At 46.9% G+C, this 16,277-nt stretch overlaps 1 protein-coding gene across 1 annotated transcript in view; it reads left to right on the forward strand.

Moving 5' to 3' along the window:
* Window positions 1–2,323: 2,323 nt before the first annotated feature.
* The window catches only part of Txnrd3 (thioredoxin reductase 3), a 31,476-nt gene continuing 17,522 nt past the window's right edge, over window positions 2,324–16,277 (forward strand). Inside the window, exons 1-6 of the mRNA XM_021165112.2 lie at window positions 2,324–2,730; window positions 8,904–8,964; window positions 9,871–9,980; window positions 12,437–12,541; window positions 12,735–12,807; window positions 14,351–14,470. Of these exons, the coding sequence (XP_021020771.1) occupies window positions 2,572–2,730; window positions 8,904–8,964; window positions 9,871–9,980; window positions 12,437–12,541; window positions 12,735–12,807; window positions 14,351–14,470 (628 nt within the window). The 5' untranslated portion in view covers window positions 2,324–2,571. The remainder of the gene's footprint in view (window positions 2,731–8,903; window positions 8,965–9,870; window positions 9,981–12,436; window positions 12,542–12,734; window positions 12,808–14,350; window positions 14,471–16,277) is intronic.

Consider the following 16,277-nt stretch of genomic DNA (forward strand, 5'->3'; position numbering starts at 1 on the left):
TCACTGCTCTTATAGAGAACCTGGGTTTGGTTCCCAGCATGCACATGGTAGCTTCCAAGTATCTGCAATTCCAGTTCCAGGAGGTCTGACACCACTGCTGACATCTATGGGTCCTTGTATACATGTGGCATACATACATGTACTCCACACATTCGAGAGCTACCCTCCCACATTTTCTGAGGTTTTTGAAAGCCCAACAACCAATTCAAAACCAAAACATAATGAGTGATTCTGTCAGTCTGTCAGTTAGGGCTTGCCAGTGTTGTTACCTGACTTCAGTGAGACAGCCTCGGTTCCAAACACCATGNATGCGCGCCTGTTGCCCTGTGCATGCTATCAAACCTGCACACAGTCCACAAACACTGCCTGAAACACCATGCCTTAGAATGGAAGACGGCAATACTGTGCACGGCAGTGTTCTTAAGTCTAGAGCAGATTTTTCTGTTGCTATAAAAACGAATGATTTAATTACAGAAAACAAAGAATTTTAATATTTTCCTCCCAGCGTTCCTCAGCATGTAAGGAACAAATTAGTATATATTTAGATTTGTATTGTGTTAGAGTGTTTGATTTCAAAAATTGCTATTTGAGCTGCATACTTAAGTTTCATAAAAAAAAATGTTAAATGAGTGTTGGCTTGGGATTAGAGCAGAACTTCCAACCATTTCTAAGATAGCTCTAAACACTCTTTGTATTTATGCAAAGCAACACTCTCGGTATTGACAATTATAAAATTAAAATATTGATCAATTATGAAAAACAGTGACAATGTTCTACCTTCTATGGTATTGAATTTTCAGCCAAGATTTGTTTTATGTAAAAACAAACAACCCTATCCATCCATCTCATTAGAATGTAAATTTGCTCTCATCTTTAATAAAGGGTGAAATTATAAAGGTACCTAAGATTTTCCTAAAAATTAAATTCATTATGATTTATTACCAGTAAATGTTTGTGAATCTGTTGAATGTACCTTTGAGATCATGTGAAATGGTTCAGGTTAAAAAGGGTTGCAGTGAAAAAGATTTGAGCTTTTGTAGGGTCTTCTAGGGTTCAAGGGCTGGTGATAACAAGTCTGTCTCAAATGTTTGAAGCAGCCCTGGTTGAGCCTGCCCTTCAGACGGGCACCAGCTACACTGGCCATGCAGTTTTCTCAAGGCCTCTGTGGAGTGGGCGTCCCAGACCACAGGTGCTAAGGATAGTCCAGCTAACTGCCTAACAGTGGCCACTAATTAGAGTCCATGCCTTTGCTCATTTACAGGAAGCTGAACTTCAGAAGGGGTGCTTACAGCAATAACTTTAAAATGTGAGCCCCGGGGAGAGGGCTCAGTTGATAAAAATGTTTGCATACTGCCTGTTCTTATTTGACCTTCTTTCCAAATGGTTCCTGTGTTGGGGATGGCTTGAGACTCCATTGTGCCCTAGTTACTTCCTGTTGCTGTGATAAAAACACTNACCAAAAACAACTTAGGGGAAGAAAGGGTTTATTTGGGAAAAGTCCCAAGTCACGCTCCATTATTGGGGGAAGTCAGAAAACCCAAGAAGGAGCAGAGGCTGACTGCTTGCTTGTGGGCTTGCTCTCGATAGCTCACTCAGCATGCTCTCTTACCACCTAGGACCACCTGCCCAAGGGTGGCACCCCCTCCCCAGTGGGCCAATGCCACCACATTTATCATTAATCAGAAAATATTCCACAGGCTTGCTTGCCTACAGGCCAATCTGAAGGAAGCATTTCCTCAGTTGAGTCTCTTTCCAGGTGACTCTATTATGCTCCAAGTTGATAAAAACTAAGCAGTGCACTGTCACAGTGAATTGCTGTGGGTGTGTGTGGGTTGAGGGGTTGGGAGGTAGTAACCTAGGAACCTCATATTGAAACTGAATTGCAATAGTANTTTTTATTCAGCTTCAGTAGTGCAAATTTAAAAAGAATCTGTATTTCCTAGATAAGGTTTTTGTCACATTTTCTGAAATAAAGTAGAGACATCTACNCTTCCTGAAAAGCACCTATTTTGAGATTGGTGGAGAATCAGGAGCGGATGGAACTGTAGAGAGGCCTCTGGGTGGCAGAAACTGNGGTAAAACGATAATGAAAACAGTAATTACAAGAAGAGCAGAGCATACAAGCTTGATACGGCACCTTTGAAAATAGCAAGTGACTGCCACTGTGCCACTGGGTGGTAGACTGAGTAGTTTGCNGGCTCACCGGGCNGAGCTAAGGGGGCGTAGCTTAGCCCTGTGGAGGCCTTGAAAGTGGGGCAAAGCTTTCCCGGGGGCGTGGCCTGTCGGTAGGCGGGCTCTCTCCGTGGGTCGCGCGGTCGGGGGCGTGGCCCCGTAGCTGTCCGGTGCGCCCGCGGCCAGTGCGTAGCGTTCTCAGCGGCTTTGCCGGCGTCGTCCCCTAGGCGGCCGCCCNCGTCCCGGTTCTTCAGCAGGCCCGGCTCGGCCCGGAGCGACAACGAAGCCCTGGAGAAGCCACCGTCCCCGCCGCCGCCTCCTCGGGCGCAGACCTCGCCCGGGCTGGGGAAGGTTGGAGTCCTCCCCAACCGCCGCCTGGGTGCTGTCCGTGGCGGCCTCATGTCGTCGCCACCCGGCCGCCGCGCCCGCCTGGCCTCCCCTGGGACCAGCCGCCCGTCTTCTGAGGCCCGCGAGGAGCTGCGGCGACGCCTGCGGGACCTCATCGAGAGCAACAGGGTGATGATCTTCAGCAAGAGTTACTGTCCACACAGCACGCGGGTAGGCGGGGCCGGCCGTAGCAGAGCTCTGGGGCGTGGCCTGGTGGGCAGGGTCTAAGCAATCCCGGTGGGAGGAGGGAAGTGAAGGTGAAGCCAGGACCTGGTGGGCGGGGCGGGGAGGAGCGTCGATAAAGAGGCTGGGCAAGTTCGTGAGCGGGATCTGGGGATTGATCAGAGGTCTGAGCAGTGGGCGGGGCGAAGCCCGGGCTCAGTAGTTAGCGCCTGGTGGGCGGGGTCTGAGCAAGGTTGGTGGGTGGGGCGAAGTGGAGGTCTGTGGAGGGTGCTTGATGGGCGTAACCGGAATTGGGTCTGGGCGGGGCTCATTGGGCGGATTGGAACCGTGGAANGGGGTCCTGGTGGGAGGGGCTAATAGGGAGGGTCTGAGTGGAACTCTGTGGGTGGGACCTAGTGGGACCTAGTGTATGGGGGGTGGGGGGTAAGGGAGGGTTTGGGTGGAACTTAGTGGGCGGGCGGTCCTGCGCTGACACATGGAAGGTGGGCGGGGCCTGAGGGTGGACGGAGTAGGGCTTTTGTAGCACTTTCCCAGGTTTCTTTGCCTACCTTCTCTGACTCACTACGGGGTCCGGGGAGGTTGCCATCTAGGGAAACATTTGCTTTCCAGCCTGATAATGGGCTTTAGTTTAAAAAAAAAAAAAAAGAACAACCAAAACAATATTTAAAATTGTTGTCTTATTAAAATGGGAGTGCGTGGCTAGCTGAAGCTGGATCTAGGTCCCATTTGTTAACTAGCATGTTTGGCTCCTTGACCAGGTTTCAGAACTAGCAGGGACCTTGTAAGATGAAGGTAGAGGAGGTTTTAAGAACCATGGAAGTCGTGGCTAGTTTAAGCTCTGTTGCACACTCTGTAATTTGGGGCTGGGTGGGCATTCGACACTGTTTTCATATTATTAGATAAAAATATTCTTATTGAAACCTTTGGAAGGAAGATGCAAGATGGGGCTGTTCAATATCTTGATGTTTACTTAACATTATGAGAAAGTTGAAACAATAAAGGCAGGTGTGTAACTTAGTGGGAGCAAGGCCCTGGCTTCCATTTCTAGCACAATTTAAATGAAAAAAAAAATAGATGCTTGGGCAGAAGGATCATGTATTCAAGGCCAGCCTGGGCTCCTATTAAGAGTGCTACCACAAGAAACGGGACGAAATGGTGCCAGCTCCAGGACCAACATTCCATCCCCAGAATTCGTATTAAAAAAGATGGCGTAGTGAAGTGCACTTTACCTCAGTGTAAGACAGTGTAAGTCCAGGCTACACAGCCTGTAAGCATCAGGCCAGTAAGAGNAGTTTACTGGAAAGAAGGTAGACAATCTTTTGAGAATGATAGCTGAGGTTGTCCTCTGGCCTCTGTAGCTGCAAGTGCACCTGCATGCAAAGATACATACAGACACAGTCANACATACATTAAAAATATGTATTCATTTTAAAAACTAATAAAATGTGGATGGCAGCGTGGAGACTACAGACTGCTTCCTCCCTCCCCCCAGGGTTAACCACATTCCTTATTCACCTGGGAGAGGTACCTGATGCTGCTCTTCACTAACAGAGCTCTGTTCTTTTGGCCTGCATGGGCCTTATGTGAGTCGACTCACATGTTTTACAGCTGTTTCCTCTGCAGTTTGGCTTGGGGACTCGTGCATGTTAGGACCTGTGGCTCTGTCTCATTACCTCTCACTGCTGTGATGTTCCCTAGGCTAACAATGAACTTAGGGTAATCCTCCTGCCTCGGTCTTCCAAGTGTGGGCATTATAGCATGAGCCACTACAACTGGCTTAATATTTTGATCTTAAAAGCAATATGGGTAGATACCTTTCTTTGGACACATCTGGGAGCACACCCTGGCCAACTTACCTAATTGCTTTTGAGCCATATGTGATCTTTGCCAAAAGCCCAGAAGCGATGGGCGTCTTTCATTGATTCATGGAGTCATCCCAGCGGCAGGGCGTTTTCAAGTATACTGATTTGGCCTCTGCTGATGAGTGTGTCCCCAGTCTTGCTTTCCAGCCTTGCTGACAGCTGCTGTGCTCCACTTTTTCAGTTCTGCTAGGTAATGCTCTTCCGTTGAAATTTTCATCTCCCTAATGAAGCCTACGTGTTATGGCTCCCTTGAGGAGTTTTCTCTTGTGAACCATTAAGACCACTGTCTTCTTGTTTTTCTTTTGTTGTGCTGATTTGTAGGTTTTCTTTACTTATTATAAATACTAATCCTTTGGTTACGTGTTGGGAAATCTCGCAGAGTCTTGTGACTGGGTCTTGTGGTAACTGAGGCTTGTGAGTGTCCCGCTCCACTTTCCTTTCACAGTGTGTGGGTTTCAAGTCTTATTTAGGANCCCTGCTTTGGTCTTTGCAGCCATAAACACATTCTCCTGACTGGACTCCTGCAAGTTTTGTAGTATGACTTCTACTGAGAGTGGCTGTTGGTGGAGTCCATCTTTTCTATCGATTGCATCTTCATATGTGCTGGTCTCTTTCTTGGTGTNTGTGCTGGTTTATAGCAGGGAGCAAAACNTTTCTTGAGGTAGGGTCTCTTACCAGTCCAAGCAGGCCTTGAACTCTCCAGCCTTTCCTGCTTCTGTTTGAATGATAGGTCTTCCAGCTCGTTGCTAGATATGTCCTAGAATTCCATCTTTTAGTAACCAATCACTGGCTGATTTTGTGGCAGTTTGTTCATGGGGCTATTAAATGCGTCACCCACAATCCATTGTGGTTTCCACATATGGTCCCTACAGAATCAAGAAGAAAGATTTATTCTTCCATGAAGTGGTTATGCTGTTTAACAAGCATTAGTTATTGGGTTCTTAGCATTGTAGAGCCATGAACATGGATGGATCTGGCCCTCAGGAACTCAGAATAGCTGAGCTGTCACCAGCCAGCTCTCACATACATTAAAAAGAGTTTTGACAAATAAGGGCTGTAGTAATGAGGGATAAAACAGTAGTTATTTAGACAATCTGCACAGGCCCAGGGAAGGTCAGGTGGGCTTCTGAGATAAAGAGGAGGTCTGCTTGTGCGGGAAGGTACATGACATAGTAATTGATGTTAGCAAAGAAAGGAGAGGGCAAAAGGAAGTGTGGCCCAATAGAAGGAGTAAGGAAGGAAACCGGGGTGGGGTTCCATGGAAAGGGCTGGAATTTAACTTCAAAAGTTTGTAAGTGTCTCACGATGTTTTACTGTAAGTGTGGACTTAAGAATATGGTAAAGAAATGTTACCCCCAACCTGCAAGGATCTGACCTGGCTGCCACACAAAACCTAGTAAGCCACAGGGACAGATGGATTCACAGGCGAGTTGTAGTTAAAGCATATGTGCAGGACAGCTCGAAGTAAACTAGGGCAAATGCCTTGATATATATTTAAACACATTTGTCATATCAATAGAGCAGAAGCAGTGACATTAGGTGTAGGGAGTGGAGGAAGCCCTGCATAGGTGAACTCCTGAGTGAATGTTTGCTTTTGACATGGGTAACAGCCATGTCAAGAGCTCCAAAGCCTGAAACCTTTGGGAAAGTGGCAAAGCCTCCCCAGAGTATGCTTAGGGAAACGACAAGCCTTCCCTCCTGGTCAAAGCACTAAAGTAGATAGTGTGCACATAAAATGCCTATCAGAGCTCCCCTCTCCTAACCCCTTTTCTACAGCCTTGAAGACTGCTCCCCTCCAGAGATGCTTCTACCAAGATTAGCTAAGCCTGTTTCCTTGATTCAGCTGTATGCAGTAATCCTGCCTGTCATCCCCACTTTCAACTCTATATGATAAATGCTTAGGGAGAGGATGCTGAGGGTTCTCCCTCGGAGACTTCAGACCACCATTTCTGTGTATCTTCATTCCCCGGCCACCCTGTGTCAGGTCCAAGTCCCCGGATGCATGGTCAAGGCCTTGGCAGTTAGAAAGAGTCACGTTGTTGGCCGCCACCACCACCACCACCACCACCACCACCACCACCACCACCACCACCACAGTCTTGTCTCCAGAACTTTCGATCTGAAATTCTAAACCCATCAACACAGTAACTAATGTCTTCACCTTCCCAGCCCTTACAAAGCACCTCCCAAAGATGAGTTTGACCACTCCAGGTGCCAGATGTAAGTGACATCATTTGGCGTTTGGCCTCTCGCTCCTGGCTTGTTTTGCTTACTGCAATATCTGCAAGGCTTGTGCATCTTATAATGTGAGCTGGAATTTCCCTTGTTCTTAAGGGTAAATAATGATCCATTGTGTGTGTACATGCACCTTGCCTATCAGTCCAGGCACCAGTTGATACTTGCCTTGCGTTTGGCTGTTGTGAGCTATGCTACAATGAACATGAGAGAACAAAGGCCTATTACAGAGAATTTTTAATTGTATTTTTCTGAGGATTTGTCCTTTTCCATGGTGGCTTCTTTCATTCACTGGCAGATTAGCTTGTCTCTAAAGCAGTGGTCCTCAACCCCTCTGCAGGGGGTATGGAAAGTCCCTTTCATAGGGGTTGCCTAAGGCCATTGGAAAACACAGATATTTACATTATAATTCATAGCAGTAGTAAAATTAGTTATGAAGTAGCAACAAACATAATTTTATGGTTGGGAGTCACCACAACATAAGGAAGAATATTAAAGGGTCACAGCATTAGGAAGGTTGAGAACCATTGCTCTAAAAGCTGTTGCCTCTCCTATTTCTCGCCTGCCCATCTCCATTGCCTTTGAGCTGGAACTTCCCATGGCCTGCTTCAAAAGAAGTNACCTAGGAACTCTCTGCTATTGTGGCCTGCCTCTCCCCTTGCATGATGTTCTTGAGCTGGAGGTGGGGACAGTGACCTAATTCTCAATGAGTTACACCTAGTTTCACGAGCAGGGTTCTTAATGGGCCTGTAGCTCTGGTCACCTTGGGTTACCTTTTTCTTCCTGGGACTTGATCTTACACAGATAGCATGACCAAGGCCCTGGTATTTTCTACCAGGCACCTCTGTAGAGCATTTGACCTCAGGGTTGAGAGGAGGAAGGGAGCCCCTGTTTTGAAGCTTCTTTGACTCAGAGCTGAGGTGGAGCTGAGGGGTGCTGGTGAGCTGCCATTTGAGGAGATACTATTTTGGGAGCCACACTCACTTGAGGTAGAGTCCTTGCCAGGAGAAGAAAGGGCAGGTCCAGGCCCCAGGGCTATAGCCTCTGCTTTTTCTGAGACTTTAGCAAATTTTCTGGAATAAATGTTCATTTGCTGAATGCTCTTAGGGGATTTTCAAAACTTGAAAGGGTCACTCTTAGATAATCATCATGGTTAGATATATGACACCAGGCCTTGGAGCCTCCAGGTTTTATCTCAGGGGTGGAAAGAGTTGAAGGGTGGTCTCACAAAATGGCTGTGAAAAGACCAGTGGCTGCCACTGGGAGAACTGGAGGAGGCAAAGTTGATGGTGACAAGAACATCTAAGCCAGGAGTTACTGTTGGGAACTAGAAAGTGGAACAGTTCAGCAGACAGAACTAAGACTTAGCCATTGCTGGCATTGGGTGGTGGTGGGGAGGATAGTGTGACCTGGACGATGTCTACAAGGCAGGTGTTCAGGTGAAACCTAGCCAGAGCTTTGCACAGTGGTTACGGTGCAGATTCTACACCGAGTGATGCTCATACTGTGGTCTCTCAGTCTTATCTAAGGGGCCAGACTCTGGGGTGTTTTCCTTAGTCCCAGTAGGTAAATGGGCAGTAGTTAAACTTTCATCATGCTCCTGATTCCTGCTCCAGAGGGTGGAACGTGTGTTTGTCCGGTTCACTGTTGCATCTCGTGGACTTGGAACTGTGGTTGACAGGTCTGAGGTGCCTGATGGTTGATTTGGTTGGATGGACTTAATGGCTGTTGAGAGGAAGCATAGAAAGGAAATGACACGGTTGAAGAAGATTTGCACTGAGGCNTGGTTCCCATAGAAGAATGCCAGGAACCTGTCCTGTGCCAGAAAAGAGATTTGGGCAGGAAAGTTGATTAGGAGTCATAGGAGGCCAAGAGTAGAGTAGAAGTGGCAGACTGGGCTAGTTTGGGAAACTATATAGAGGAAAATATGAGAAAACTGTTGGCCACACTCATGTTCCTAAGGATAACTCATGTCAGACATCTCATCGCCATATGTTACATGGGTACCTTTCAAAGCTGCTGAACTGTTTGAGAGCATGAAGTTCACAAGGGTCTCTCTTACAGGTTAAGGAACTCTTTTCGTCCTTGGGAGTGGTCTATAACATCCTGGAACTTGATCAAGTTGGTGAGTGGCCGTCAGTACATAATGCTGTTTGCAGTGAATGCCAACATGACTGCTCTTTTCCACACACTTTATTAAACTCTGTTTATTTTCACATCTTTNTATCAAATGANCCCCTTTTGTTTGTATTAAACCACAGACGATGAACCTTCAAATGACAGACAGTTTATCNTGATAAAGATTTTCCATGGTTGAGGCAGGCCATGGGAGGAGCTGTAGGCTGCTAACTCTAAAGTGTCTGAGGCATTGCATCCTTGATTAAGCTGTCATAACAAAAGGAATCCACTCCATTTCCTGATTTGTTGCCCCTGGGGAAGAACATNTTCCATGTTTAGTTTAGTTTTGAATCTTTGTCATCTATGGTGTGACAGTCACCGAATGTTTCACGGCTTCTGCTGTTTGCAAGAATTTAGAATGTGATAGTGACCAGAATAAAGCTCAACTGTTGACACCAGCTTACCACCAACTTGCCTGAAGAAGTGAGGTGCTCCTGGTTTGAGCCCCAAGTGTCACAGCTCAGCTTTATTTTCCAAGATGGGGGGTGAATTGCAGACCACACTCATGAAAACGTCTAAATGTGATTGTAGGAAGCATTTTCTTGGAAGCCATCATGACAGGTTCCACTTGGGGTTTGCCTTCTTAAAGGACACTTGTCCATGGTGTCAGCACAGCCATTGAGTATATAACCCAGATGCTTTGTTTTGAAAGGAATCCATGGGTGGGCCTTTGGGTTTCAGGTGTCCTCTGAAGGCATCACTGTTTTCCCATCTTAAGTCATTATTTCATAAACGCATGGAGCACTGGGCTTCATGGATGTGAACAGGCAAGCCATGAGCAATGGAGCACTGGAAGGCTTATGCTCTGCCAGGGGCCCTTTGTGGTATCTTCATATATTGTTTTATTCCATAGATGACGGGGCCAGTGTTCAGGAAGTGCTGACAGAAATCAGTAACCAGAAAACGGTGCCCAATATTTTTGTGAATAAAGTGCACGTGGGTGGATGTGACCGAACTTTTCAGGTAATGATGGTCATCAGACACGCTCCTCAACACTGTGTGTTCACATTGCAATTTAATCTATGTCAAAGGGGCATAGCAGTGGAAAGGCACAGGGCTGGGTATGGGATAATCCTGAAGATGCAAGGGAAATGAGCTTTTCCATCAATACCTGAGAAGTTATACAATGCTGACTGCCAGGCACAGGAGGGACATCCTTGGCCTGAAGTCAGAGCAGCTGTGGCCCTCATAGAACTGAGTCTACTACCACTCCTCTATGTGTGTGTATGAGTGATCATGAGNCCCGTGAGGGATTCATGGTGGCTCAGGAGCAGCTCATGACTCATGGGGTGTCTCATGAGGCCCCATCCCTTCCTAGAGATAGATAAGCTGTTAATTAGGAAGACAGTAGTCTTATGCAGTAGTGTAGCTGACTGCAAGTTGCCCACTCTCCTAACAACTGCCCAATTAAACTTAGAAGTTCACTAAATGACAATTGGAATCATCTTTTTGTTGTGCCATATCTAAGGGGAACAGAGATTTGTTCTCATAACCCAGGAAAAGTGACAGATCGGTCACTGNGGCCCGGGCAAGTCTTTTCCTCCTGACAGGGAGTGAAGCACGCTGCTTCCCAGCAAGAGTTGGTCAACACCCGCATCACTGTCTAGGGAATTATAATTCTGTCAAGACTGCCAATACTGGGTGCAAAGCACATGGCTTTTACCTTAATTCTTAAAATGCAGGAAACGCACAGGGGCCATTTTGGTAGAGAGTGACCNATTAAAACTGGATGTTTATGGAACATGGCTCAGGAGTAGAGTGGCTGCCTAGCATATTCGAGTCCCTGGGCATGGTCTCCCCTGGATGTTTATTAAATTGGGTCCTTATTCTATAATTAAGTTTTTTGAATTACAATTCAGTTTTGTTTTAATCCCTTATATATGTAAGCACAAGTAACCAGTGATTGACTAAGTATATATCTGAAATTTAATTAAGAATAATTTTTGTCTGGGAGGAGTGTCACATTGACTGTTAATCTCTAATCCATGTAATTATGCAGTAATAGCTCTGTTGTCCTGGAAGTGTCCCAACATGGCATAGGAAATAAGTGCTAGCCCCTTAGCACTGTGTCTAGCACTGTCAGTCCCAAGCTTAAAGATGATGCCAGAGAACATGGATCTGAAATTTGAGGAGGTGGATTTTCCTGAGTCACATATAATAAGAAGGCCAGGGNAGTTTTTTTCTCCATTTGAAAAACCATCCCAGGCACCATTNCTCGGGTTACATAGCTCCTTTGAATCTTGATGTTATGTGCAAAGTACCTGGGCTAGCTCTTATNTGCTGCTTTCAAAGCAACAGGCTCTGCATGAAGACAGTGTTTCTGGGTCACTTACCTGGCCTCAGCCTATGGGCAGATTCTCATCAAGGGGGTCAAATGAACAAGAGACTCCAGAGCCTACTTTATGGCCATTGGGAAAGAAACAGTGAGGTGTGTGTTATAACAGAAGCCCCCACATCCCCAGCATAGCAATGGGATGTAGGTAGGTGTGTGTGATAATGGAAACCCTGCCCACCCCCTGCCCCCAGCACAGCAGTGGGATGTAGATAGATATGTGTGATAACAGAAGCCCCTACCCCCCAGCACTACAATGGGATGTAGGTAGGTGTGTATGATAATGGAAACCCTGCCCCCCAGCACAGCAGTGGGATGTAGATAGATGTGTGTGATAACAGGAGCCCCCACCCCCCAGCACAGCAGTGGGATGCAGGTAGGTTTGTGAGAGATCATGAAGATAGTCGCTGGTGCATAAGAGCCAGATTTCAAATGAAGACTAGCCCAGAGGAACAGGAACTTGAAAAGTGACACTTGATCATTTCACCATGGAAAGTGGCCTCGTTTGACACTGATAGTAGTAAGCCCAGCCCTCTGGCCATCCAACACATGGTTAGCTATCAGAATATCTAAGTCACACATAAATGTGTGTGTATCCATTGGCATAAGTTGTACTCTTCTTAAATCTAGATAGGTTTGNAGCGCCAGCACAAATNTTTGATCCATTGTTCCTGAGGCTCNCTTCTCCTCCTCCTTGTTTTTTTTGTGCCAGGAACCAAACTTGGGACCTTGTGCTCCCCCANTAAGCCAAATTCCCCCACTTTGAGTGATTTTTAAGAAAGATTTAATTTTAATTTTNAAGTGTGTGCATGAGAGAATGAGGAGCGGGGAGAGAGAATATATGCTTGTGTGCCGGCAGTGGGCAGAGATGTCAGCTCCCTGGCAAGTCAGTTTCGGTCACTTGTACGCCCAGCACTTGTGTGCCACCCATCGTAGGTACTAGGAACTGGACTCGGTTTCTCAGCTACAGCAGTCTGTGCTCTTGACAGATGAGCTATCTCTCCAGCTCCAGATTTGTTTGGTCAAAGAATCCAAGCTGGTTGTAGATGGAGTCATGTGGTATTCTGTCCCCTCTGGTACTCCGTAGGCACATCAGAATGGTTTACTGCAGAAGCTCCTCCAAGATGACTCGGCTCATGATTACGACCTCATCATCATCGGCGGGGGCTCTGGCGGCCTCTCTTGTGCCAAGGTGGGAGCATGAGTGGCCATTATGACTTTTCAGAAGGTTATCTGTAATCTTGCAGGCTATGCTTTTATAATAGCTGGTTCTAAGGGGAGTGGTGAAGGAGTATAGTATCTGGCAAATTCAGATGTTCACTTAAGGGAGAGAAAAATGGGGGTGGGAAGGTGACAAGACACCTTTCCATGTGGTTGTTTTGTAGGAAGCTGCCAACTTGGGAAAGAAGGTCATGGTGCTAGACTTTGTGGTCCCATCACCTCAGGGCACATCCTGGGGTAAGTTCCTGCATGTCCTCTGCTCTTACAGGTAGCTTCTTTGCTGTCATCTCAGGCAACCCACCCATACTCAGCAGGGNGAGCTGTACAGGGGTACAGACTCTGTAAAGGAACACACAGACAGTTCAGTTTTACAAAGAGAATGCGGTACCATGGCCCAGCACCCTTGCTTCTGCCATAGATTTTGTATGCAAGTGTCAGTATTCTCTTACTGTTGCAGGCCCAGTGCATATGCTATGCGTGTCCTGGTCACTTTCCNTTTCCATCTCAGGCTCACAGCTGGGTATGATGGCTGTATAGTGGCTGCTATTGTCAGTGTCCACCACTGTTGCCCTTGGTTGCAGGAGCAGCACATGTGGTCCCAGCCATGCACCTTGTCTGTGCACTGCAGGGCAGAGTGTACACCTTGCCGTGTGTGTGTGTGTGTGTGTGTGTGTGTGTGTGTGTGTGTGTATGTATGTATGTATGTATGTATGTTCCCCACCTCTTCTCAATAAAACAGGGCATGCAGATTTTGTGTAGAATGTTCATTCATGCTTCAAGTGCATTCTTTTGTCTCTGGTCTGCTCTGACATCTGGTCATCTCAGTCTCTGGTTTCAGACTGGGTTTTGTCAGTTTGGAACAGTAAGGAGACAGGGGAGGAAAGCTAGGGTCCTGGCATGCTAGGCCTCATCATCTGGGAAGCCACGCATGGTCAGTGCCACTGGCTCTGTGTCCTGCCCTTCCTCTGGCTCCTTGCCCCTTCTCATGGTCATGGCCCTTGTTCTCTCTGTCCATGCACTCTTCTGTCTAAANTGCATCATTGTTGCTCTATGGACTCTGTACCTAGCCTTGCTATGATTTCTTGTTCCACCTAGAACCATGATAGGCAAAGTATGAAAAAAAAGCATTGTTTGAAATGCAAGCTAATTCAGAACTTTAGTCTGGAATTCCCAGAATGCAGCAGTGCTCCTTGTTTGTTCCTTGACTTGTCCATGTGCCTACCCATGGCCTTTTCCCTCCTTCTGCCTCTTCCCCGTTTTTCTCCTCTCTCACCCAGAAATGATCCTACCACCTGCGCACTGGAGGAGTGCAGCAGAGAGTTCCTTACTTGAGTCCTTCCAAGGGGTACTCAGGCCTGGCCTGTTTTCTGTAAGTCACAATCAGAGTAGATGCCACTAGGCAGCTTGCGAGGACTGACAGTTGGCTCAGAGGAATGAGAGTTACAGAGAGATCCTGGAAGCTGAAGCCCAAGGGTACATTAGCTGGGGCAGCTCTCATCCTTTGAGCATCAGACACAAGTGAAAAATCTAGATTCTGTCTCTAGAGCTTTTCATATAGCTCTGAATTTTCCCACATTACTGGGTCTTCTTCACAGATTGCAAGTGAGATAGTTGACTTAACCATTTGTGCCCCATTTGGAGGATAAAAGTTGTCCCTGCTACTACTTGAGCTTATCTTTTTACTTCTAGAATGTTTGAATAGCATTGCAGTGAATTGAGAAACCTCATGCAAGCATGCTTGCCCCCTGGGAAACACTTGACTTGTTGCTTTTCTTTTCAGGCCTTGGCGGCACCTGTGTGAATGTAGGCTGTATTCCAAAGAAGCTGATGCATCAGGCAGCCCTCNTGGGGCATGCTTTGCAAGATGCCAGGAAATATGGCTGGGAGTATAACCAGCAGGGTGAGCAGTGGGGGTGAGCCAGGGTGGGAGCACCCCAGACAGACAGAGTCCACGACTCTGCATGGGTTCGTCAGCATNCCGTAGGCACATCACTCTGCCCATCAGCTGTAGAGGCTGCAGTTTGGCTGTTGTCCTTGGACTTAGGCCAAAAGACAAAACTTGAGCAGACCCTCAGCAGAAGGTGGGAGGCAGTGATGGCCATTTTCAGACCTTTTTCGAGTGTGAAGAATAGAATGAAAGTTTGTTGTAGTGTTGAATCTAGGATAAGAGTCTTGGCTGAGTCCCATTCCTGCTTGCTGTCTGGGCTCTGCCATGCAGGGTAATGACAGCAGATCCTGCCCAGAAGCAGCACCAACTTTGCAGAGTGCTTGTGGGGTCCCTGATGCCCCTCTGCAGCATCAGAGGAGCACCAAGAAAGCTGGGAGGATGAAGTAATCCTCTGACCTCTGTTATGTTATCCACCCTTCCCCCTTTTTCTTTTTGAGGCAGGGGCTTGCTTACCAGGTTCCCCCTGGTGGGATTTGAATGTGTAAGCTCAAGTGGTAAGAGTACCCCTACCTCCTGAGTAGCTGGGACAATGGACATGAACCACTATGCCCAGTTCAAGCTGCATCTTGAAAGCCACAGAGGAGGAGGACATTAGGGCCAGGAGCAGGTTGACCAAAACTGTAGATGTGAGAAAATATGGTATATGGGGTGGGAGTCAGAGAGCTAAGCAGTTAGATTTTACCCCAGAGCTGATGGGGATGTTGAACTAAGGCAGGAAAGAGGCAGAGCACAGCTTGGAGTCCAGCTTCCTCCTGAAGCACTAAGGTACCTAGAGAGGAGAAGAGATGGGAGGGCTAGGGCAAGAAATACCACCGGCCTGAACAAAGACGTCAAGGCTGAAAGTGGGAAGTGGATTTAGGGATGCTGAAGATGCAGAAGTGACTGGATGTGATAGGCAGCTAGACACAAAGGTGGAGGGTCTTCATGGTCGCATCTTCAGAAGAGCATGTGGAGGTTTTAAAAGTCATGAATGAATCATCTCTCTCCAGAGACCTTGATGTAGATGTATTGCAGGTAATGGACAATTATAGAAACAGTAGATTTACCCAAGGTGGAGAAGAGAGGCAGGCATCAGGCTGTACAATGGGCATAGGCTGTGGTTCATTGAAATAGATAGCATAGGCAGGCTCAGTTTGTAGCTGAGTGTGANCCACTTAGCTAGGCATGGTAGAGTTCAGTTGAGAATAGACGGCACCAGGCAGCTCACTGGAAGACACTAATGTAGGATCTGCCCATTGTACCTGGTGGGTTGGTTTCAGGGCAGGATTTCTGTATTTAAGAATATTCCTTCTCCACAAATCCCTCTGTTGTTTCATATTCTACTGAAAGCATCTGCCAAGCATCCTAGAAGGCTAGCTCTCTGGGGGAAGGGTGGTCTGGAGGGAGAGGGCTGGGCAAGAGCTGTGAAGCAGAGTCACAGCATATGGTGATAAAGTAGAAACTGGGGATGGCCATAGATTGACAAGACTAGGAAACAGGAGGCTGGGATATTTTAAGACTCAAGAAAAGTTAAGGCTAAAGTAACGATAGTACCAAGTGAATCTAAAAACAGAAAACTTCAGCCTGTGGAGGTGACCNAGCTGACAGGCATTAGTGTCTTAAAGGAATTTGTGTCACTTCTGAGGTCTCACAGTAGGTAATAAGAGGGACTTTTGTCAGGAATGTACAGTCACAACCCTAGGATCTGATGGTGACCTAAAGTCATTTCATGAAAATCTCATACCTACAGTGCTTTAAAAACTCTGTCAGCAAGGCTGAC

This window comes from Mus caroli, chromosome 6, assembly GCF_900094665.2.
Source record: "Mus caroli chromosome 6, CAROLI_EIJ_v1.1, whole genome shotgun sequence".
In the NCBI taxonomy this organism is placed as follows: domain Eukaryota; kingdom Metazoa; phylum Chordata; class Mammalia; order Rodentia; family Muridae; genus Mus; species Mus caroli.